Here is a 25,559-nt window from a genome sequence, read left to right on the forward strand (position 1 = left end):
TTCTCCAAATAAGACATACAGATGGCCGACAGGCACATGAAAAGATGCTCAACATCACTAATCACTGGAGAAATGCAAATCAAAACTACAATGAGGTGTCACCTCACACCGGTCAGAATGGCCATCATTTTAAAGTCTACAAATAATAAATGCTGGAGAGGGTGTGGAGAAAAGGGAACCCTCCTGCACTGTTGGTGGGAATATAAACTGGTGCAGCCACTATGGAAAACAGGACGGAGGTTCCTTAAAATCTAAAAACAGAGCTACCATATGATCCAGCAATCCCACTCCTGGGCATATGTCTGGAAAGATGAAAACCATAATTCGAAAAGGTACATGCACCCCAATATCCATAGCAGCATTATTTACAATAGCCTAAATGTCTATCGACAGAGGAATGGATAAAGAAGATGTGATACACATATACAGTGGAATATTGCTCAGCCATAAAAAAGAATGAAATAATGCCATTTGCAGCAACATGGATGGACCTAGAGATTATCATACTCAGTGAAGTCAGACAGAGAAAGACAAATATCATATGATATGGCTTATATGTGGAATCTAAAAAAAATGATACAAATGAACTTGTTTACAAACTCACACAGAAGTTACCAAAGGGGAAAGTGGAGAGGGAATAAATTAGGAATTTGGGATTAACAGAATAGATACACACTACTATATATAAAATAGATTAAAAGGTCCTATTGTATAGCACAAGAAACTATATTCAATATCCTGTAATAACCTATAATGGAAAAGAATCTGAATATATATATATATATATATAAAACTGGATCACTTTCCTGTACACCAAAAATATTGTAAATCAACTATACTTAAATTTACTAAGTAAATAAATAAATAAAACTGGGTGAGAAGTAAGAATACAACGGACAGTATCACACGGTTTTCACTGGCTCAAATACTGTAAGAGGTCCTCAGCACACCCTAACACTACTTTAGCATCTTAGCTTCTGTATAAATTTCTTCTTCTCCAGATCCCAGTCACCAGAATTACTATAAAATAACATAGCCATCAAAATCATACCACCTATTCACACAGAATTCATCATATTATATTTGGATAATATAAATTACTTGCAAAGAAGAGCCACAAGCCTTCAAACTGCTGAGCGGAGCAATATTATTTCTAAGGTGTATTTTCTTTCCCTAATTTTTAACCCAAACTTATTCAATGACAGGAAATTAAAAGGAAACCATTCCCCTGGCAAGCGTAAGCCAAGGCCCTTATTTAAGACTCTCCATTCATTCCAAAAGTTTTAGGTCCAATCCCAGTTCTCCTTTACCCCCCACCATTTATCAACACCCATGAGCTCTGGGATATGGTTCCCTGAATGCAAACTTCCTGCGTAAGGACAGGTCACACCTCTGGGGAAGGCATGGCACTGTAGCCATCAAGCAGCACGGTAGTTAGGGAAGAGCCCTGAATCAGAATTCCAAACTGTGGAATTCTCCTCTTTTAGCTCTGCCACTTCTTACTTGGTGGCTTTTGATGAATTATGCAACTTCTCTTCAATTCAATTTATTCATTGGTAAAGTGCAAAAGAAAAGAAATGAAATGAGCTCCATGCAACCCATAAGTATAGTTGAGACAGACAAATTAGATCACATAGGATGCTTTTAGAAATTATAGACTTCAGAAACAAATTTATGGTTACCAAAGGGGAAAGGTGGGGGAGAGGATAAATTGGGAGACTAGGATTGACAAACATGCAGTGCTATAAATAAAACAGATAATCAACAAGGACCTGCTATATAGCACAGGGAACTCTACTCAATATTCTGTAATAATCTATACGGGAAAAGAATCTGAAAAAGAATGGATATATGCATATGTGTAACTGAATCAATGTGTACACCTGAAACTGACACATTGTGAATCAACTGTATAAATCAACTGTATAAATATAAAAGAAAATTTAAATTAAAAAAGAAATTATAAACGGTAATGATTAATTTTTCCAATTTTTTCCATGTATCCACAGATACGTAACTGATGGGTCCTTACACAAAATAAGGGACCCAAGGGCATTGCCTAAAGCATGACTAATTTACAAAATTGGTCCTAACAAAATTCACACTGTCTGTAGGTTTCCACAGTGAGAATGAAAAGAGGGAAGAGATATGGGAACATATGTATATGTATAACTGATTCACTTTGTTGTAAAGCAGAAACTAACACAGTACTGTAAAGCAATTATACTCCAATAAAGATGTTAAAAAAAAAAAGAAAGAAAGGAAGAGGGAAGGGAGGAGGGGAAAGAAAGGGGGCGGGAAGGAAATACACTCGGACACTTAAGAGTCATAAAGAGCAAGGTGCGGTCTGCAGACATGCAGCCCCGGGGGCAGAGCTGTGCTGGGGAATGATTAGGTGGCAGGAGCACACGCTCTGAAGAATTTAACACCCGGGCACTGACTGGACTTCTTCCCGACAAATGAAACGTTCTATAGGCAGAAAGAGGAAAAAAAGCAGTGCCAAGTTCCAGAATATGGTAGAGACATCGTTTTAACAGATTTCTTGAAAACCAGGCTGCTTTGGGGAAGGTTTCTGTGATGCCCCACGTTCTGGCTTTATTTTACAGTATTCTCTCCTTGCAAATATTCAGGCAAATCCTGTGAATTCTCCTAGCTCATTCTCCCCTTTCTTCTCATCCCCTGGACCTAAGTAACCCCCTTCTTAAGTGGGATCCATTTAAAATACACACGAACACACTCCCACATGCACACACACGTTTTCTTCCCCTTTCCATCACCACCCTCAGGATCAAAAATTAGTAAAAACATGCTAAGGCACTTGATATGTTAAGATCCCCCAAGGATATCGCTTCCTGATGCTTTATTACGAACAGGTGTATTAACCTCCAGCTGTATTAACCTCCGCATCCCCCCTGCCCACTCCAGACGCACAAACAGACGCGCACCCTTTAACCGAGAGCTGGACAAGTCAGAACAGCTTCAGATAAACTGCGCTCGGAAGGTCACAGGTGACATGGCCCCACCTGCACATTTCAGAAGGCTCAAAAAACATACAGAGGGGCTTCCCTGATGACGCAGTGGTTGAGAGTCTGCCTGCCAATGCAGGGGACACGGGTCCGTGTCCTGGTCTGGGAAGATCCCACATGCCGCGGGGCAACTAGGCCCGTGAGCCACAATTACTGAGCCTGCGCGTCTGGAGCCTGTGCTCCGCGACAAGAGGCCGCGATAGTCAGAGGCCCGCGCACCGCGATGAAGAGTGGCTCCCGCTCGCCGCAACTAGAGAAAGCCCTCGCACAGAAACGAAGACCCAACACAGCCATAAATAATAAATAAGTAAATAAATAAAAATTAAAAAAAAAAACCATACAGAGTTATTGGCCAGACGTAGCCTCAAAGACGGGCTGCGTATTAATGACGCCCAACTAAAATCAGAGCTTTCGGTAAATGCTCCTCTCCATTCTCTTTAGTTACATAACATACGATATACATTTATACATATTATTTACATAGTGGCAAACTTTAGTTATTTGTGCTGTTATTCCTATTATTGACATGATGTTACACATTGACTCAGATTTCCAAGTATGATCTCAGAATTCGATTGGAAACTCCTTCAGTTTAGAGACGTTGGTTTATTTACACTTCTTTGTATCCTGCGTCCTAACTTGGCAAATCTCCAGTAAAGACCTCAGAGGTAATGGGTATACTGAGAATATCACGAGAACATAACTGTCATCATCACTATTGACAGAATAACTATATCACGTGTCTGTGGTATAATCAGGTACCTAAGTGGATGTTTTGCTGCCATTCCTGAACGATAGCATGAAAGGACTTGGCTTGGGATGCTCTGTAATGTTCAGGACTGTATCACTCATATAGAAAATGCATAGCCTAATACTATCTATGTACCTAGTCTAATATTATCTATGTATTTATATAAGGGTTACTTTCTGACTTTATACTTATGGTAGGGCACTTCCCTTTCTGAAATCTTTTCTCCCACGCTTTGGTCCCACCGCCATAATGAACCTCGTTGTCAGGGTGAAGAGTGTATTTTGGTCTCATCATTAAGTTCTTGCACTAGTGCTGCTTTCCTTTCCTTTCCATGAAACTGGATCCCATCAGCCTCCTTTCCCCCAAATTCTTGTTTTTTCATAACTTAAACTCCAACAGTACTCACAATAAAGGGTTACTTTAAATTATCTTTATTTTTCTAGAAAAAAAAAAGTATAAATGAGGCCAAGTAAATGGGGTTAGTGGGAACTGTCTAAAAGGCCTTGAAATGCCACAGTTGGAGCTGTTTTGGAGAAAGCAGCTCCCTCTGGTGGAAACAGAAACTTGTCTCTGGACGGGTCACAATACCCAGCCCAGAACTTGGGGTGTCTTCTGAAGGTGTGAGGACGAGGAGGAGGAGTCTGGTGTTGGTATTTGGATGGTCCATGGCAGGTGAGAAAACTGGAAAATAAAGGCTGAACTGGGCTTCCCTGGTGGCGCAGTGGTTGAGAGTCCGCCTGCCGATGCAGGGGACGTGGGTTTATGCCCCGGTCCGGGAAGATCCCACGTGCCACGGAGCGGCTGGGCCCATGAGCCGTGGCCGCTGAGCCTGCGCATCCGGAGTCTGTGCTCCTCAACGGGAGAGGCCACAACAGTGAGAGGCCCGCGTACCGCAAAAAAAAAAAAAAAAAAATCCTGAACCACTGAATGGCCTGTCTTCAATTAAACTGCTCTCATCACTGCCCCTAACCCTCTGGGGTGACTGGCCAGGGGGACCCTGAACGGTGAGGTGCAGGTACACGTGGACACTTGGAGATTAGATGATGCCACACTACTCACACGCTCGCCAAATTCAATCACAAGGCTCCAGGAAGGAGGAGAAAGAATAATTGCAGACCAAGCCCAGGAGCTGTGAAAGGCCCACACAGATCAGAGGAGGGGTGTACTGGGCAGCATGGCCCTCAGCCCAGGGAGGGACAGAGATGTGATTTCAGAGCAAAACAGCACATAGAACCCATCCTGCATTCCAGACACTCACTCTTATTGTTTCTAAAGGTCAGTGGGTTTTTAACTAAATAGTTCAAACTGGAGGAAACTGTGATTTCTTCATTGTTTATTTTCCAGTATTATCACCCCACATCTGTGGTCTTTTTGTGTTTAGACTAAATTTGTTCATTTTCCCGCTCTGTCAATTGTATGGATCTTCTTAACGTGGGAAAATAGTACAAATTATTGTTGCTTGAATACCACTTGGAAAAAATATAAACTTTATATAATTTGGAAAACTGAGTAAAACATCCTGTAAGGAACCCATCTACTTGTTTCATCTTCACCTCATTCTCCAACAGTGACATCTGTGCAGGCACTATCTATATTGACACTTTGTGCAAAATGCAGCTACATCAAGACTTATACCTGGAACTGAGCAGAAAGAGTGTCTACGCACCCATTTTAACCACGTCCCCACTGTCCTGGTCAAGAAGGCCATATTCCGAGCCCCTGGTAGGCGAGCATCCCCTGTCCATACATCTATTTCACACTACTCCTTAAAGGCCAAATGTTCTCTCCAGGAAATACACTGTCCCACGGGAGGAACGCAGTGCGGGTCACCGTGTAACCATCTCCCACAAGAGTTATAACATGTGTGTTCATTCAGGCCAGTCTGGATGGGTGTGTTTGATGGGGCGTCACTGCAGTGTCATACTCTTTGGGAGGCAGGAAAGGGATGCAGGAAATAAAACCCACAGCAGTTGCCGTGCATTGTAAACCATCACTAGGAACCTTGAGCTAGTGACTTAGGGACCACAACCAACCTGCTAAGTTGAATCAAATGTATAGTTAAGTGAGACACAGAAAATACTTCTTTAGTGTATTCTTCTGCTGACAACTTTTGGTTTCAGTTTTATCAGCACGCTGGCTCTAATCCCAAAACAGCTCAGCGAAAAATGTTTTGGCAAAAGAGGGGCATATACTAGAGACAAGTTTAATCAGCTAACTCGAAGACCAGCCTGATCCCATTTCCAACATTTTGCTGTTATCATCCCATATTTGTACAAATGAATAGCTGATAGGGTAGATCAACATTTTGCATGAAACTGAAAAGCAGAGTTTAGAAATGCTTCTCTCCTGGAGCACAAACTGAGCCAAGCAAATGGTGACTTGAAAAGGTGGGGCATCTACAGCCATACACCCTGAAAGCACCCGATCTCATCTGAAAAGGTGGTGAATAGCTCCTTCCTGACACACACACACACACACAAGTATGATTATTATTAGGGCTGCCAGATTTTAGCAAATAAAAATGCAGGACATCCAGTTCAATTTGAACCTCAAAAAAAATGAATAATTTAATTTTTAATAAGTATGTTCCATGTAATTGGGGACAAAATTATACAAAAAAATTATTTGTTACTTATCTGAAATTCAAATTTAAATTGGCCACACTTTATTTTTTCCAGTAATCACAATTATTACATATACATATGTATGAATGGACTGTTAATAATTTGATTGTCATTTTGTCAGAGAGATTTTGTCTCTGTGTAGAAGAGAGGTTGAGAGAGAGAGAGAACAAATCTATAGGTTAAACAAGACTTGAGAATAAGAAAAATTCATGAAATTCATGGGGAAAAAGTATCCACTTTCTCCCAAACTATATATACTTCCTGAAGTAAACAGAGAGCTTACTGATTTTTTTAATAATCCTATTGTAAGTGAAAACTGTCTCATCAATATGTTGGTACTGACATTATCCAAGAGTTCTGATAACAATCCTTTCATAGCTTTCATAATTAGGATACATTAGAGCCATAATTGGGGACACAAAAATGTAGGAGACAGTTATATATATATACACATATGTATAATTATATGTTTTATATATATATATATATATATATATATATATATAAAATCTGACAAACATCTGGCAAGTTAACCTAAGCCTCTTCCTCGTTTATAAGGTAGGAAAATACTATCTCTTAGGATATTGTGAGTATTATAAGAAATAATCAAAGTAAAAGGTCTTTGTGAAATGTGAAAATAAATAGCATTATTATTACATTAATGAGTCATTTAAACACTGAAAGCTTAAAAAGTGCAAGCTTCTTCCACAGTCCTCCTCTGCACCATTCCTGTAAGGACACTAACACCCAGCACATCCAGAGGTAGATCTGTGTCCCAGGTTTAAAATTCTAGGCCTTTAAGAAAACAATGCAGAAAAAAACACAGCTAATTGCAAATCAAATATAGAGAACACTTCACCAAAGAAGTGGTGACAACTTTACAGAGGCTCTCCTCAGCCACACAATTGTCCAAGATGTCTTAATATAACTCACCTTAAAGAAAATTCTAGCCCCAATTTTAGGAAACCCCTTGCAAACAGTATGACAGTTCTCCTCTCCTACTTCAAGCTCTATGTCACTAGAACCCTAAGCCCCAAATTCTAGCGCAAAACGTATACAGTTAACTCTTGTTATTTGCAGTAGTGATGCTCTATGACGTTGCCCTGAACTGAATGGGACAGTACGGGGAAATACAGTAGGTTCCTGGGAGCCTCGGGTTACAACATTTTCATCAGCCGATCAATACATAACCTGTTTAAAGACACCTTATTCAATAGATTCATCAACAGTGAACTCATGGCCAACAGCACCATGACCCCTGCTTGAACATGGTCTCTCTGATAAACGTACTTTCTCCATAAGGCACATCCCAGCCTTCTTTTATTTTCATTTTTTTTTAATTGAAGCATAATTTATTTACAATGTTGTGTTAGTTTCAGCAGTACAGCAGTGATTCAGTTATATCTTGATATAGATAGATATAGATAGATATTCCTTTTCAGATTCTTTTCCATTATAGGTTATTACAAGATATTGAGTAGAGTTCCCTGTGCCCTACAGTAGGTCCTTGTTGTTTACCTGTTTCATATATAGTAGGGTGTATACGTTCATCCCCAACTCCTAATTTATCCCCCACCTTTCCCCTTTGGTAACCATAAGTTTGCTTTCTATGTCTGTGAATCTGTTTCTGTTTTGTAAATAAATTCATTTTTAGATTCCACATATAAGTGATATTTGTCTCTCTCTGACTTACTTTACTTAGTATGATAATCTCTAGGCCCATCCATGTTGCTGCAAATGGCATTATTTCATCCTTTTTTATGGCCGAGTAGTATGCCATCATATACATATACCACATCTTCTTTATCCATTCATCTGTCGATGAATACTTAGGTTGCTTCGTGTCTTGGCTATTGTAAGTAGTGCTTCTATGAACACAGGGGTGCGTATATCTTGTCGAATTACAGTTTTCATCTTTTCCGGTTCTACACCCAGGAGTGGGATTGCAGGATCACATGTTCAGCCTTCTTGCACTTAGAAGCACAGGACAGCACTTAGCACTACGCTTGGGGCCATTTTAAACAGCAACATCACCAACACAAAGAACAGAAACGTGGTACACATGGCACTAGCTAGACTGCAAACAGGACACTTGTTCACAGTCTGACCTGAACCCAGAAGGAGAGCCTCGCCTTGACCTTCCTCGGTTGCACATAAGTGGCCAGCAACTCCAATCCCCTGCCGCTCTGCTTGGGTCTGACAATGACCATGAAAGCTGTGTGACCATTATTATTTTGGGGTCACAAGTAAATTTAATTCACAAATACAGAATATGCCAATGATGAGGGTCAACTATATTTAGACTTTAGAATGTAGTCTGAAAAGTTAAACTTATCCTTTAGTATCACTAAATGGAGAGTAAATTTCTGGATTATAGAGCTATGTTGTTTACTTTTGCTTTCTGTTGTGTTACCAGTTCTTAACATATTATTTGCAAAGAGTAAATGCCTCATAAATATTTGTGACACGAGTGAGTGAATGAATGAATCAATCAATCAATACTTCAGCCTGTCCCCCACTCAGTGTAAGTCTATCTTTCTGTGACAGATTATCCCAGGAATTAATGCAGGGGACTCGTTCATTGAGATTCTGTTAGGGTGTTCCACACAAAGTCCAAAAAACAGCAAAACTCCGGACCACAAATATGTTTAAATTCCCCGGGTAACCATTCTCTAATCATCCCTCCTTCCAACTAGCCACTGCCCCATTTCCAAACAAAAAAGCTTAGCCCAGCCCAGCTTTCAGAAGCTTGGCCTCCTTTCTCCCTTCTGCTTGCACGTGAGCCGATGAAAGGCCTTTGTGAAAGCTCTGGCTGCTGAATATTTGATGAGCAGCATCTGGTTGAATGACAGAGCCCGTCACTGCTGTTTAAAGACAGGTGCAGCCCACCAGCCCCCATCACCATTGTCAGCTCATCAGATGAACGAGTGTTTGCCCAACACTTGTTTCCATGAACAAGCAGCCAGCCGCGACCAGCATGCATGATCATGCCTTCCAATAAGCGGGCCGTTGAATGAGCCTGGCAGCAAACAGATAATTAATCCTCACCTATCACACAGTCCGCTAGCGAGTAACCGTGGAACAAAGAAACAGCAGAGGCAGGCAGTAAGGCCTCCGTGACCGGAAGACGCTGGTCCTGCGACTTCGGTGCCCATCACTCCGCCGTCCAGACCTGGCCTTGCTATTAGCCGCTTCCTCTGCTCGCTTTCTGCCTCTCAACTGAGAGGAGCAGTGATGGATCTTTGCAGCCTCTGCGTGGCCAGGTCCCTCTGGGGAAGCTGAGGCCGGAACCTTACAGACTAATGGCTGCTGGGTAATCACTCAGCGCACTTCTCAAGAACGCTGAGGAAGTTAGGAGGGGAATTGACAGGACCATGTTGGGTAAATGGGGCTCATCTTCAGGAAAATTGTGTGTTGCTCTAAAATGTGCTTTCTCCTCCTTTTTTTTTTTTTTTTTTTTTTTTGCAGGGCTACTGCTAGCTTCGCCCACCCATGGGACGCCTTCCCCTGGAAGCACACAATCCTGTACTGGAGTAGGGACCCCTTCCCCTTGAAGCACACAATCCTGTTGTTTTGGTCAGCACAACAGGGGCCAAAATCCAGGCTTCACGGGCCCTCCTGGCCAGGGCCCTGTGTCAGCAGGTCTTAGATGACCCACTCGGGCCAGGGACACAGACTGTGGAGGGAGGGAGGGCAGCAAGGCCGGGGAGAGGGAGAGGCTGGGGTGCAACTCGGTGATGGCAGAGGCTCAGACGACCCCACAGGAAGCTCCGGAGCTGAGACAGCAGGACTGTCCCAGAAAGGCAAGGAGACCCCACCATAACCAGTCATCAAAATGGGGGCCACATCTACCACCTGGAGAGACCCTCTCAGCTTGGGACGGTTCTCAGAGATGGACGGACAGGGCCGTGAGCCCTTGGCCACCATCATGCCAAACAATGGAGAGAATCAATGCCTTGATCCTAAAGAGGCGTGTGTGTGTGTGTGTGTGTGTGTGTGTGTGTGTGTGTGTGTGTGCGTGTGTGTTTGGGGCAGAGGTCTGGGCAGAGCAGCTCAGATCCACTGTGGGGCAGGGGGACATCCCCACCCAGGCAGCAGCACCAGCTTGCCAGGCGCCCCTGAATCTTAGAAGAGCAATTTTCCTCTTGCAGAGGCCATTATATCCAAAAGAACCTGATATGATGGAGCAGAGAAGAACAGTCCTTTGCACCCAATTGCCAATGGACCCTGTAACCCTGGTCATGGGTGGCCAGGCTGCAGGGGGACAAAGAAAAAGAGGCCACTCCAGGACACACACATGCCCGGACTCCAGGCCGTCCTCCTGCAGGTCTGGGGCTCTGGAAGGGGCTCCAGGCCAGCCCACCCTGTGTCACCAGCATCATGGGTGCCGGGCCAGCAGAGGAGGCGGAGAGTGGCCTTCCCCAAATATTCCTTAAGTGTACAGAGCGTTGGCAACTTGAAAGGCAGGATATATATTTAGGCAAAACTAATTTAAAAAATAAATGGAGTGAGAATGGAAAGGAGGAAGGAAGGAGAGGGGATGAGGAGAATGGAGGGAGGGGGTGTGCTAAACGGTGAGCTGGGCGTTCACAAGGACCAGTGTCACGGTCACCGGGAGCAGCGGCACCCAGCCGGCCACCCACTACAGATGCACAGTGATGCTCATTCAGTGAACAAAAGAAATGGAACACATACTGTGCGTCAATATCATACGACATAACCTACTGAATGAGACCAAGAAATGTGAATGGTCTTTTAGTCAATACATAATAAATGAATAATTTTTAAAGATTCAGAAAAAAAAATTATCCTTGGGATTCTCTTCTCTGCTTAATGCTGAGCAAATATCCTAAAAGGTGGTTTAAAGTACAATAATTGTCCACTCATATTGTCATAAGGCAGCTGGATTACATGCAAAATCCCTCCACTTATTTTCACTCTGTATTAATTTTATAATAAAACCAGTCAAAGGTGGGAAATGCCTCGGTCGGTAACTGAATTATTTATATTAGAAGCTTTCACTCACTGGATCAAATTTTTAAAATGTTCATTTCAGGAATTATTCATGAACCTCTGTGTGTTTCTCAGCTTCTTTGTCTGTAAAATATGAACAATACGAATTCCTATCTTACAGGAGTGTTAGAAGGACTCAGGGAGTTACTGTCTAGAAAGCTTGGGGGAGCTGCCCCGCAAAGAGCAAGCATGTGTTATCTACTTATTTTTCTTCTAATGAATAATTCGCACTGTTTGAAAGCTAAATGTACGCTGTCATCTCAAAGGGTTCTTTTGTATGAATCTGTGCAAATACACGTGGGTCTGTTTAAGAGAAATAGTTACCCACAAAGTAAAGCCTAGACTCTAACAAGTGAATCCATCAGAAATTAGTCTCGTCCAGACTTTGAAGTAAGTCAGCCTCAAAACTGCAATAAATTGACTTCAAATACACACAGAAGCAAATCAAATCAGTTGAACCCTTTCAAAGGGAAAATAAATTTTTAAAGTAAGAGAAGAGTGATGATCTCCTTCTCTGGGCTCTTTAACCATTGTTCAGCACAGAGCACAGGGAGGTGTGTCCATGAACTTGATCCCACTGGCAGACGTCTTAAGGTTCTGATCAAGACCAGCACCAGGACTCAACACAGGAGGAAAGCGGGACTCTGAGAACCGAAGGAACCTGCCCACGATCGTGCTAATTCACATCCTGGGGCCAGAGAGACTGTGCCATTCACTGTACAGCGTCCAACTACCCAGGACGGCGTTGACCAGGCACAAGTAAATGTTTATCAAGTGAGTAAACAAAAGAAAAGTGATTTGAAGTGTGAATCAGCAAGCTGACATCCAGTCCAGCTGACCCCCTTCCCTGTCATGACAGACAGCATCTAAATAACAGGTGAGGCCACACTGCAGATTTGGTTTATCACAGCCAGAGTTTAGGACTTGTGAAAACCTCTCCTTAGTCATAATAATACGACCCAATGTTTCCTGAGCTGAGAATTATATGTGTTGCCTCAAAGTTCTCCTGTGTCACTGAATAGTCTTTGCCAAATCCAAAACCACCACCGCCCCCTCAAAAGGACAGATAAAGAAACCTAAAAGACCTATCACTAATTTATTCAAAAGTTCAAGAAACAAGCATCTAATCATTTTGGTAGCATTCTGTTTGGTCGTGAGCTGATATTGGTAATAGAACACCTACCCCAAAGAATTTGTTCAATTAAATATTTTCTTGCCTTTTGCTTTATGATGACATAATAAACCAGATGGTTTATTATGGTATAATAATAATAGTATAAAGATTAACAGTGTTTTCAACAAAAACCAGATGCAAGCAGTTTAAAATATCTGCTACTATTTCCTCTCTGACGTCTAAACACGTCTTTACAAGTTACAGACCTCTTAGCCTCTTCATGTCGGCAAATGGAACATCATTTTTCTTTTCTCAGGGAGTCTTTAGTGATTCTGGTAAAGTGTACCCTGGGTCAGAACCTCAGGGCAAGGCCCTCTGGTGATTATTTTACACACACACACACACACACACACACACACACACACACTCTACTCCATGATGATTACAATTTCCTCTTAAACTAGGACTCCTGTTCAGAGATGGAGAGAAAATATTTTTCCCTATCATCTTGGAATAACTTTGGCAACAGTTTACAAAAGTGAACTTGACCTGCTAAAATTTCACTTGCTCACAATTGTCCTCAAAGCACAGTGAAGCCTCTCCATTACCGCCCGTCTAATTCCATCCACCCCCTCCCAAATGTTGAAAGAGATCCCCAAAACGAGAAAAACTACCTTCTTAAAAACTTTTGAGTTGTAAACACAAGCAAATACAGAAAAGGAACTGCTACCTTGCTCAAAATAACAGAGCAAAGTTAATTAGAAAAAAAAGATATTTCAGAGACCCACTCCTTTCCTAACAGGGAGGAGAAAATCTTCTTCATGAAACCCCATATTGAAAAATATTTGGAGGAAAAATCCTGAAAGTTTCGCCCTTTTGTTTTCCTTTGGTAACGTGACCGCCTCAGCCGAGGGCTGGACCCACATCTGTGTTTCACCTGCTCCGGGAGGACCTGGCCTTCGTAACTGAACAGGGAGACTTAAATTAAGAAAGACCCACCCAGCACCCAAAGCCCTTCCCTTTCCTCCACCACTGGGAGTTCTGTTCTCACCTACTAATGTCATCCGATTTCAGAGAAGGCTCCCAGTGAGTATGGGTCCCTGGACTAGAAGACAGCTTTGCTGTTAGAAGTAATTACCCTCCTTAGACAACACTCATCTCTGCTCCTTTGGCATGTGTGTGTGTGTGTGTGTGTGTGTGTGTGTGTGTGTGTGTGAGTGTGTGTGACATAAACATTTCACATGTGAACTGATTAGATGATGATGCTTCTAAGATATCTTTGCTGTAGGTCAACTGCTAATATTTCCCAGCAAGTGTTGTAGTCTTGACGTTCGGAGAATTCCTTTTTAAGCAGCCCCCAATTAGTAAATGACTCTCCCCAAAAAAGAATGGAGAAGATCCTCTTACCCACCCCAGCCTGCAGGAGGGCACATGAACAAAGACAAGCTGCAGGCAGGACCAGGCAAGCGATTTCCAGCAAACCCCAGATTTCACACTGTAGCCAGATGTGTGTCTCTCACCCCAGACCCTGGACACGTTATTGATAAAGTTAGAGCTGTCGTTTATCCAAAGTGCATGCAAGGATGTAAAAATTTCTGTTGAAACCAACTGAAAAAGACTTGGGACTCTGAGCGTTTACAAAATCAAAATCTAATAAAGTATGGTCAGGTGCAGGGAATGGAGCAGTCTATCCCCTCACTGTGCAGTGTTCCTAGTTGGTTAAGTGGATTTATAACCCAGTGCGTTTTTTTTTTCATTCCAGAATGGAGGGGGTCCTGCCTTTTCACTGCATGATTTTGCTAACCTCTAATTAAATGAGTTAGCACACAGGGAGTGCTTACAACAGTTCCTGGCACATAGGAAATGTGACATACTATTAGCACCCTCAGTTCACGGATCTCTGCAGATACTCCCTCTGAGCCTCTGGTCTGGGCCAGGCAGGTGCAGCCTGACTCTTGTGGTCAAGATTCCCCTGTAGATCAAGCTAATCAACACCTCCTTCAGGATGTTGCCTTCTCGCTTCCGCATCTCATTTTGCCTGATATCCTAGATCTCGTCTATCCACACAAACCCATCATGGAAAGATGTTCCATGTGTTTGTCATTCGTGTGTATCAACCATGGTGCCCTCGTGCCAATAAATCTTAAACCTCCTCACCAATCATGAGGAGTCACCTTCAGACACTTTGTTTTATACTAAATACTCTGGGTTTTGTCTTTTTCTTTTCTAAAATTGACATGACTGATTTCATCACCAGTTTTTCCCTCATCAAACTTGACTCCAAATACTATGAGATCAGACCCTCCTTAAAAGGACAATGGTTTGCCACCATTGAGCCTATTATTAAGGCAAATTCTAAAGGCAACTGCAGAGGACTAATTTGAGGTCAGTTCCAATGACAGCGTCACTGGAATACATCTATGGCTTCCAAAGACAACCTCTTTGAAAGAGCTACCATTCAATGATATACATAAGAGCCAGCATGTTTGGGAGGCCATGCCAGTGAAGAACCACGTTTTCTTCTCATTTTTATCCTCCACACACCCAAACATAGTGTTCCGTGAAGGGCAGTCTTTCAATGAACATTTGTTGAAAGAAATAAACAATCACACTTGATAAGATGTATTTTCTATATAACATACACGTACGTCATCAATCTGCACTGATGCAAATGAAAATGTCTCCTTTAAACACACCCATATTATCTCTCCAGACGCTTGTGCCCAGGACCCGGTAATCTATCAGCCAACAAGTATTTATTAAGTGAGTGGGTTTCCCTCCACCCTTGCAAATCCTGAGAATGGTGTTCCATCCTGGGCATGAGTCAGACAACACAGTGGTTAAAAGCGTGGCCACCCACACAGTGCCCGTGTCCTGGGGCTTGTTCTTATGCCGCCCCAACTCGGGCTTTGTCTGTAACATGAGGATTTCTGATAATAGTTTTTAAAAATAATGGCAGCTCCCTCAAAAGGTCATTGTAGGAATTAAATTAATTGATACCTGTAAATAATAATACATACTTAGTAGGCAGTGCCACTGGCTCTCTAGTAATCGGTTGCTTAATATAAGTATTATTCAACAAGAAAGGCTGGAAATCACACAATTCTTAGCTGATATATAAAGAGCACAAGGAAAAGTCTTGAGGTTAGGACTAGCTATGAGATTGAGATTTCTAAATCTCTGACGTTCAAAGTAATAATGTTGTACCTCAAAATAACAGTCGTATTGTCATGAGCCAGTATGTAATGAGTATATACAGTATACGGACTTCTTCCACATCTCATACGTTTTACCACTTACATTCCATCCAAAAAAAATACCAACCCTCCCACCATACTGGCCGATGGGGGTGCTCATTACACATAAGGTATAGGAAACCTAACATGCGTCTGGTTAAAGAATTTAATATCTCATCAACCTGGAATATTTGGACCACCTGAAGTTAATTATATATTGGTTCCTATTTAATGGAGTGAAGTCTCAATTTAAATGCAAAGCCCACTGCTAACTGAACAGCAAGCAAAGATTTACTGCCCTTCCTACAGTATCACAGGCTTAAATAAAATGCCTAACGTTGTAAGGAAAAGCATAGAACATTTTGATTTCTTCAATTACTTCATATCCCCTGATCCCCAATAAATCTAAAATAGCAAGCTCCCATAGCCTGTCTCCCTGCCCCGAGCTTCTGTCCCCAGAGGACAGACGGGTGTAGGTGATGAACTGTTCTGTGCCGTTTGCTCTCGTGGAGGTGGAGGGGCGCAGAGGACTAGGGCTGCATTCCTAAATGCTCCTAGAGCTCTAGACTCTAGAAATGAATGCGTTCATTCATTCATTCCATAAGTATTTACTGACTGTCTCGTGTCCTGGAAATGCAGCAGTTAACAAAACAGCAAAATCCTAGGCATCTTCAAGGGGGTGCGTTAGAAGGGACTCAGTGAATAAATGCATCAAAGTGGGGCCTCGGCTCAGCCTCGGGTGAGACCCTGGAAGGCCGAGGGGCCAAGGAGAGCATCCCAGGAGCCGAGAGAGCTGCCTGGGTGGGGAGACTCCCAGCCCAGGGACAGGGGCTTCGCTGAGACCGCCTGGGCACTGTGGGACGCACTACACCAACATCTGACTCTTGCTGAGAAATCCAAGGAGAAAGAAGAGAGGGAGGAATTGCACACTGACTGATGGCAGATTCAAGGTGCCTCTCCTCCGGGCCCCAAGTGTGTATGCCTGCGACTGTGTGTGCACGTGTGTGCGTGTGCACGAGTGTGCATGTGTGTGTGCGTGTGTGGCAGAGGCCCTACACCGCCAGGCAGAGCGGATGCCGTTGGGTTCTCCCAAGTGACACTGGACTTTCCTACCTGTTCGTGAGAAATGAGTATCAACAGGAACTTGAAAGGCCGAGTGTGTGTGACCCCCAAGGCCCCCTGCAAAGCCACACAGCCATCACCCTTCCAAGCCCATCACCGTCTGCACAGACACCACACAGGCATCATCCTGGACCACATGGCCCAAGCCCTGGACCCCACCACAAACGCCCGGCCTGGGTGCCTCGAATCACAGATGTGGAAACGCCGGATGGGGAGTCCTACATGTTCACAAAAGTCATATGGGGGCCTCCCTCCCTCGAGTCCCTGTGCGTTTTCAGACACAGCAAATAAATGAGGTTATGAGGTCTCAGCCACACCCCTCAGGAAGGACGGAAGGACAGGACACACAATCCCAGCCCTGCCCCCAGGTACCAACTGGAAAGAGGCCTGCGGGCTCCCTTTGAGCTGTTCGTCTCTCAGCGCCTGGGAGGGAGACATGGCAGACACCTGTGCACAGTGATGCTGTCTGTGCTCTGACCTTGTGACACTTTGGTGATTCAGGATATTTCTCCCCACACACAGGAGAGGGAAGAGGCTCTTTGCCTCTGATTTCATGTTTCACCTATGAGTTTCCTGACCGTGTGACTCCCTGTGCTCCAGGCACAGACAACGGGCCACTGACACACACGAGGACTAAGCCGCACATCCCAGGCCACCATCACCCCTACAGAGACCACTGGGCAGAGCAGGGCTGGGTAGTTTGGGAAGAAGGCAAAGCCAGGCGTCATCACATTAAGTATGAAGGGGAATCCCACTGACCTGGTTTCCAGGTAAAACAAGGGGACACCCTGATAGAAAAGCAATAGATCATTTAATGGAGTACAAACAGGTACTCATTTTTAAAGCACTTAATGCTAAATATATACGAAACCTTCTTTCTTTAAAACATGAGCTCCCAGCCATGAAATAGGAGTCACCTGTATGTTATCAACTTGGCTCTGAGGCCAGAAGCTACTCTGTTTAAACATCTTTGCTTACGTTGGACTCTAGGAATCAGGCTGAATTGGGTGGGGTCCCATGAACAGCATATTTTTGGTTTGATGAGGATTTGTATAGACTCACATTTCTCTAGCCCTTCTTAATTTTGTGTATTAAGGATTTAAGTGACTTAGAAGAGCTATTATTTAGATTCTTCCTAAGGCAGGAAAACCAACATAGCATCTGCAGTCCTAACCATTAGGATGAATGATCAAAAGACCCACAATCAATGTAATAACAGTCAGGGGGAGAATGGGAGAGATAAAGTCATGATCTTATGCTCTGTTTATACCAAGTCTTTACTGCTTTTCCTGAAGAGTCAGCACCGTGAGCTGGCAACCCGGAGCCATGGCCATCCCCAGGTCAAACCCAACTTTCCATCCCTTCCTGTAAACATACGGCCATCACACTCACTAAGGCACTGGGCACAGTCCTTATTTCTTGTGATGGCATTGTTCTGAAAAACAATTAAGTTAACTCAGTGCGGTTTAACTTCTATCGTTGTGGAAGAACTTCAAATGTGTAAATGTACCAACCAGACCAGGCTTCCTCATCAGAGCCTCAGGAAACAGAGGCACTATTTCCTTCTATGCCTTCAGGTGCTTGGAGAGCAACGGGGGAGGGATCTAAAGGTCTGCAGGAACACCCTGGAGAAACGAGAACTCGAATCTCTCCCTTTCTGTACTTGATGGAGGCACACGTGACAGCTCTCAGCTGACACGTGAAGGAGCCACGACCGCACCCGGCTTCCTCCCCAGGTCTCCTGCTCCGGGGCTCAGAGACCCCTTCTCTGTCTGCCACCTCCTTCTCCCCAGCAGACAGGATACACAAATCTGTACCACTGTTATCACCCCGTCTGCCTCATTTTAATGACAGCACACTGAGTTGCTCTTAATCAGCCAAACCCTTCCAGACTGTCTGCAAACCTACAAATACAGGCCTGCCAGGGAACCTGTACGGGGAAGACAGCTGTGTGAGTGACAAAAACACGTCACCACCAAGTGCCACACAGCTCTACTGCTGAGACGTGTGACCCTGCTCCCCACTGGACCGGCATCTCTCCCATCAGATAACGACAGCCCCGGGGAGCCCCCAGACACACTCAGCTGTGGTACAGAGCAGCAAAGGTCTCTTACCTTGCATGGTGGCTTTGGTTGGTTCTGAGAACAGGGGGATGAGCAGAAGGTAGATGAGGTAGACGAAGGAGAGCCCATTGTACCGGAACGCACAGGCTGCGGGGGGAGAAGAGGGGAGAGGCGTTAGTGACGGACAGCCTTAGGCGTCACGGCATCAGGCGGCATCTCTGGAGCAGATCTTCAAGTAGGGAGGAAAAACGGAGCATCCATTCTGTGCCCATCATTACTTGGAGCGCGATGAGAAACGGGAATTAAAACGCACGGTCCCTGCTCTTAGAACCCAACCAAGAGGGCAGCATCAGCGTACCTGATTGAAGGCAGGCCCAAAATACGTCACAAAGTAAGCTGGGCAAACTAAAATTGCTATGGAAACATAGGCAACGGGGCTGTGAGGGTTTGAGGCGTTCGCCTAAGGCTGTGGATGGAAGAAGAGGTGAGACTGAAGGGGAAGAAAAGAAAAGAAAAGATTTGCCAAATGCTCTGTGGCCGGGCCTGACCCCAGTTATCTGATTAGTCCCCTTCTGACAAGGAAGGCTCCCAGGCCCAGAGACTCACCCACTCCCTGGGTGCTCCCAGCGAGGAGGTGACGGAGACAAAACTAAACTCAGGCCCCAAGTCTACGCTTCTTGCTCTGCGTATCTCGTCTTAAAGGGAACACGGCAGGTCGGAGACGTGCTCCTTCCCTCCCCAAGCTCCCCTTCCTCATCTATGAAATGGGTCTAATAACCGTCTCTGACTCAGAGGCTTACGACGAGGAGCGAAGGTTTAAACACTTGGCCAGAGTCTTAGACCCAGGAAGCCCTCAAAAACACGAGCAACTGTGGTGAGGATCCTCGTTACCAGACAGGGAGAGGGTGGTGTGCAGCATCCATGTGGAAAGAAAATGAGCGCCTTATAGCAATTAAAAATAAACTTATTGGATGAATAAAGAAAGGCTAGGGAGGGAGAAGGAGTAAGTATGCATGTGTGGATGAGATCAGTTTAACGGATTCACAGGATGGAGAAATGTTGGAACAAAAGTTAGTCAGAGGGGCTTCCCTGGTGGTGCAGTGGTTGAGAGTCCACCTGCTGATGCAGGGGACACAGGTTCGTGCCCCGGTCCAGGAAGATCCCACATGCCGCAGAGCGGCTGGGCCCGTGAGCCATGGCCACTGAGCCTGCGCTCCGCAACGGGAGGGGCCACAACAGTGAGAGGCCCGTGTACCGCAAAAAAAAAAAAGTTAGTCGGAGAGAAAGTGGAGAGAACGTGGAGCTGAAAGAACTAGTCCCTGACCATCTGGATCCGGAGAAAACATTTCAGAAAGAGTAATCTAAGACTGCACGTGGGTTGGACTGGTGGGCCGGGAAACTTCAGTGTTGCAGCAACAAGGTGTAACTGGTGCAGAAACAACAGAACTTAAGAAGCAGTACGTGAAATAAAAAGGCATTTGGTACAATAAATATGGAGAGATGTGAAGAGAAATTACACAAAAGTGACTCCAAGGATCGCGACCGCGGTGATAAGGATTCCTGCCGTGGAGGAAAATAAGACATTTAAGGAGAAGGTGGTAAGTTTACCTTTAGACACATGCACGGAATCCAACCGTGGGACTCAGCCCTGATGGAAACAGTCAAGGGACAGTGTGGGCAGGATCGCTGCTCAGTGGCCCCAGAGGGAAGCGGAGATGGGCCCTGAGCAGAGGGGTGAGCGGGCAGGACAAGAGGGGATGGATTCTCTGAAGGCCACAGCAACAAGGGGAGGCAGCTGCCTACATGGGGGGCCAGGGGGGTGAGATGGGGAAGGGAAAATGGGCAGGTACGGAAGAAAAAGTCAGCAGAAAATTGAGGACAGATAGGAGAAAAACCGGGGAAGTCCATTTTCACAAGAAAAGTTTTCATGGAAGAAGTTTACTACAACAGAGAGAGGGGCTGGTCATTTGATCATCTGTGAGGGTGTCCAGGACAGCCTCCAGAAAGGGATGCAGACCCAGCAGGGGGATGGGAGTTGAGAGATGGAAGCACAAGGGGAACATCACCAGGAGCAGGAAACAAGAAGGCTGTGCAGGGGCTCACAAGGCCACAGAGGGCTGAGCTGGGGAGACACAGCACGGGCAAGGGCTGGGTGCTCCTGCCTGCAGAGTCAGAGCGCCTGGGACCTGGGGACAGACCAGAGTGGGATGCACATGGCATTAGGAGATGGGGTCCCAGCTGCTGGTGGCTTCCTTTGGACAATGATAGGCAAGCAGGGTACAGTGAGGGGTGCTGTGGGGGGAGGAAGGCATCAACAGAAGTGCTTTTTCATCCCGCGTGGGTCGTGCACGTGACGGTAGCTTTGTTTACCACCATGGCCACTCCCAACCTCCTTTATGAAAGACCCAAAGCAGGAAGAAACTTCCACACTATCACCGGACAGGAAAATGTATAAATGAGGCAGAATAAAAGAGCAAGAACCCATGTTTGGACTGTCTTTCTAGCTATTTTTTTCTGTCTCTTACTTCTCATCCAGAGTTGACGTTCCTTAACAACCCAAAAGACATTTGGTTATTCATCCAGTCACTAAATATTTTTTGAGCACATACTATGTCCTTGGGACTGACCGGCATCCCTTCACTTTCAGGAGGGGGGATGTACGGTGAACCATAAGCACAATAGAAGATTGCAAGCCATGCTGGGAGACGAGCACCCGGTAAACAAGAACTCGGGGGTGGGGAGTGGCAAGGGGGACAGGGCCCTGGGGCGGAGGAGGCAGCCGCTGCATCCCTGAGGAGCACCACAGGAGGCGAGATCCAAGCCCTGAGGTGAGGCGGTGAGGGGGCGACCAGCCACCCCATGAGCAGCAGGCCACGTGGCGGCAAAGCCCCCAGCCTGTCTAACTATCCCTGGCCCGCGGTGGCCCAGGCAGTCCTGGATGGGGCCAGGTCACATGGGCCTTAGGAGGGATCAGAGGACTCAGTGTCCACTCTGCGACATCGACTAAGTGATAGATCTCACCCTCCATCAAGGTTGCAGCCTGGCTCCTGCCTGGGCCTGCAGCTCCCTGTCCCACCGACATACATCCTGCCCTTCCAAGCGGCTGCCCGGCTGAACAGCCCTGCACTGTGCTGCTTCTGGCCTCAAGGGCTCGAAGGCACTGGACCACCTTCCTGCATCCAGCCTGTTCCTGCTCTGCTCCAGTGTTTCCTCCCCCAAACCAGGTGCCTTCCTTCTGCTGGGGGCACCTCTCCCAGAGCTCTTCTCATCCAGGGTCACGGGCATTTGTCCATGTGTCTGTGACCATCTCTGTTACCTCCAGGGCCCGGGGGACAGGAGGTTCTCAGGCTCACAAAAGGAATAGACAGGAATAAGTGAGTGAAATGGAATGAAAGCCACGAGGGTGCCTGAAAAGGAAACCAGGGTAACAAGGCTACAGCCTTCCCAATAGCATCAAAACACCACCACTGGCACTGCCCCAAATAAAATTTCATCGAGTGGAATGTCGCTTTGATTTTAGCCTTGGGCTTTTTAATGTTAATGCACATCGTGTAGCAAAATTACCTAATTCTGTGTATTTCTGGGTAAAGAGAAAACTAGAGCTTACTTGTAGGACGGTATCACTTTAAAGAGTGTGCCCAGGGCGTGTGTCTGCTGTGAGTTCATGTCAGTATCAGCTCACAGGAACACCGCCCCGTGTCAAGCCCTAACTGTGCATTAACTCGCTCTCTCACCACCCTCCTTGCACAGACCCTGTTTTTACTCTCTCTCTCTACACATGACAAAGCAGCAGGAGTAGGAAGCACAGCAAGTGGCCGGGCTGAGATTGGAGCCTGGGAGCTCGTCCTGAGCCTGCGCCTCCGTCCGGAAGCCTGGCGGCCTCACCTGCCTGACCCGTCCCCGGGTAACTGTCAGGGGCTCAGGGGGCCAGAACCTTCTCTCCACAGGATGCCTGTCGCTGTTTCAGTTTTGTAACTTCGTTCTGTAAGGTTTCATATAATACACAGTGGAAATGTGTAAACTTAGGAAATTCCCAATGACTAACTTTGCAGGGGGTAGAAGGGAGACCACTCTTGGGTTCTCAGGGCAGAACCTTTAGTTACCATTATTTATAACAAAGTCCCAAATGCTTAAAGAGAAGCAAGGACGACCCAGGGTGGTAGGGAGCCTCTAAATGGTCCCCGTGTGTGATCCCCTGCTCCTGAGTGTGGGCTGGACCCAGGGGCTCCCTGCCAGTGACCAGAGTCAGTGAAAGTAGCAGGATAGCTCTTGGTGGCTTCTACCGTGGGTGCCCCTTGGTCCCTGAGTGGAGCCAGCCACCAGGCTACAAGTTGTCCCGAGGAGAGGCCCGGAGGGAAGGAGCCACAGTCTCCAGCCAGCAGCCAGCCCGCACCAGCCAACGGCCACACAAGTGAGCCTGCAAGCGAGTCCCCCAGAGACGGCAGCCTGACCAGCCTTGACTGCAGCCCGTAAGAGCCTGAGCCGGAGGCACGGGCTGAACCTCCCCGGATTCCCGACTCCCAGAAACTCCGCAGCAGGGTTTGTTGCTTTAAGCTGCTAAGTGTTTGGGTAATTTGTATATAGCAACAGATGACTAATACCCAACCTTTCACACACACACACACACACACACACACACACACACACACACACACACACAAAAATCAAGCCACTTCTAAAAATCCACCTTCGTTTATTTTTGTCTAAAATTATCCAGTTTGATTGATGACAGTGGCCTAATTGCTGGATTTTCTGCTTTATTTTATGTGTGAAGTTGCTACCCAGGAGCCACCCGAGCTTATGGGGACTCTGAATGCCATATCTAAGTGCATTACCCACCTAGAGCAAAATATGCCTTTGAACTTGTCAGTAAGGCACATTCGAGCTAGAAAAGCCTCAGGAGGCAAAGAGCAATGATCCTTTATCCAGGGTAATATTGTCTTGGTCTAGGACCTGGAGTCCCAGAGCACAGCCCTGCTCCTATAAAAAGCTATCAGATGCTGGTACCCATGCCTCTCGTGGGCCGTCCAGGCTCCTGGACCTCTGTCCCCTGCCTCAAGGATTTTATTGTCGACAGGACAATTTTTTTACAGATCAAGGTGTTCTAAGGAAAAAGCTTCTTCACTTTAGCCAAGAATGCACTATCTTTTCCACTATTTCTATCTGGTTTTAACCATCCAAAATTATATGGAAATTTCCCTCAAAGGATGACAACAGGAACTTCCCCAAAAGACCTTGCCAGGACTAGAGAGCTCACAATTAGAAACTGGGAGATAAGTCATCAAGTGAAGAGCATTATAAACATACGTGCTGCCGTGTGAACTGTAAACAACTGGACTGATCTCATTAACACATTTCATTTTCTAGAGGTGAAAACTCATAGGCAGTTTAGGAAAAACTCTGCAAGTGGGAGAAACGATTGATGTGACTTTGACAGCTTAATCAATATAGAAAGGGGAAAGTCTCTTGCAAATAGGAAATTTTTAAGATGGCCACGTAACATTTATAAAAATACTTGTGTTGCAATACACGTGTACGAGTTTCCCATGTATTACATGATGACGAAGAGGTTTATGCACACTTTAACTTCCATAATAGTTGAAGGTAATAATCTTAATTATGTTATTAAAGGTAAGTGCCCTCAGAGCTGAATGTTTTAGCAAAAACGTGTCCCCTCTTCCTCCACACCGTTCAGCAAAGCCAAAGAGCCCCTCACCATGAATGGCCTGCGAAAAAACAAAGCTTAAATGTTTAGAACCTCCATTTCAACTAAGTACATTCTAAACACTCTTTATGACCTCAGAATGCTTTATTTATTTTAACAGTTGCCAGAACAGTAGATACACATTATTCAGAATAAGCAACTTCAGTACCAAGAGACAAGATAGTCAGTTCAGTGATTCTAGAATTATTTTGTGTTTACACTTTCCTTCTGTGCTCTGAATCAATCGATGGCTTTTAAAAGGATGGTGATTTTTATAAAAATAGTAATAACAAGAGAAGCAGCTGCAAAATACTTACAATGCAGCAGAAAAACAAAACAAAACAAAACAAAAACCCAACACTTGCAGATTTTTCCTAAGGAAGCAAAACCATCAAAGAAATGAGAGACAGGAAAGGCTGCTAAGTCACCTCACCCATTGTCTGTGTAAATTATTTCCCCCAGGACACACTCCTGTGTTTTACATCCGGTGAAACTTATATATGTTTCACGTGGTGACGCTTTAGGCAGCCGACAGGCAAGACGAGATTACTCCCTTCTTTCTTCCTGTATCTCTGACCTCCATATCCAAGATTACTCCCTTCTTTCTTCCTGTATCTCTGACCTCCATATCCAGCGGAGGTCCTGTGCCAAGTGCTCCCTTCAGAAAGTTGCAAAAATTAGTTCTTCAAGAAAGAAGACACCAGATGATCCCTCCCACTACAGTTCAGAAAGGCAGACATCTGCCCACACACTCTTACCATGAAGCGCCTGCCCTATGCTCCCCACGCCAACAGGAGTGTGTTCACACATGTGGGACACAGAGGAGAACAGAAATATTCATCAAATAAGAAACACACATGTTAGAAACGGTCCCTGTATCTTAACACTACTTTTTTATCCAGAGAT

At 45.2% G+C, this 25,559-nt stretch overlaps 1 protein-coding gene across 3 annotated transcripts in view; it reads right to left on the reverse strand.

Moving 5' to 3' along the window:
- The window catches only part of PIEZO2 (piezo type mechanosensitive ion channel component 2), a 330,798-nt gene that overhangs the window by 252,758 nt on the left and 52,481 nt on the right, over positions 1-25,559 (reverse strand). For all 3 annotated transcript variants that reach the window (XM_065889383.1, XM_065889382.1, XM_065889381.1), the window contains exon 2: positions 19,001-19,096. In XM_065889383.1, coding sequence (XP_065745455.1) covers positions 19,001-19,096 — 96 coding nt within the window. The remainder of the gene's footprint in view (positions 1-19,000; positions 19,097-25,559) is intronic.

The sequence above is a fragment of the Phocoena phocoena genome, chromosome 13 (assembly GCF_963924675.1).
Source record: "Phocoena phocoena chromosome 13, mPhoPho1.1, whole genome shotgun sequence".
Lineage (NCBI taxonomy): Eukaryota > Metazoa > Chordata > Mammalia > Artiodactyla > Phocoenidae > Phocoena > Phocoena phocoena.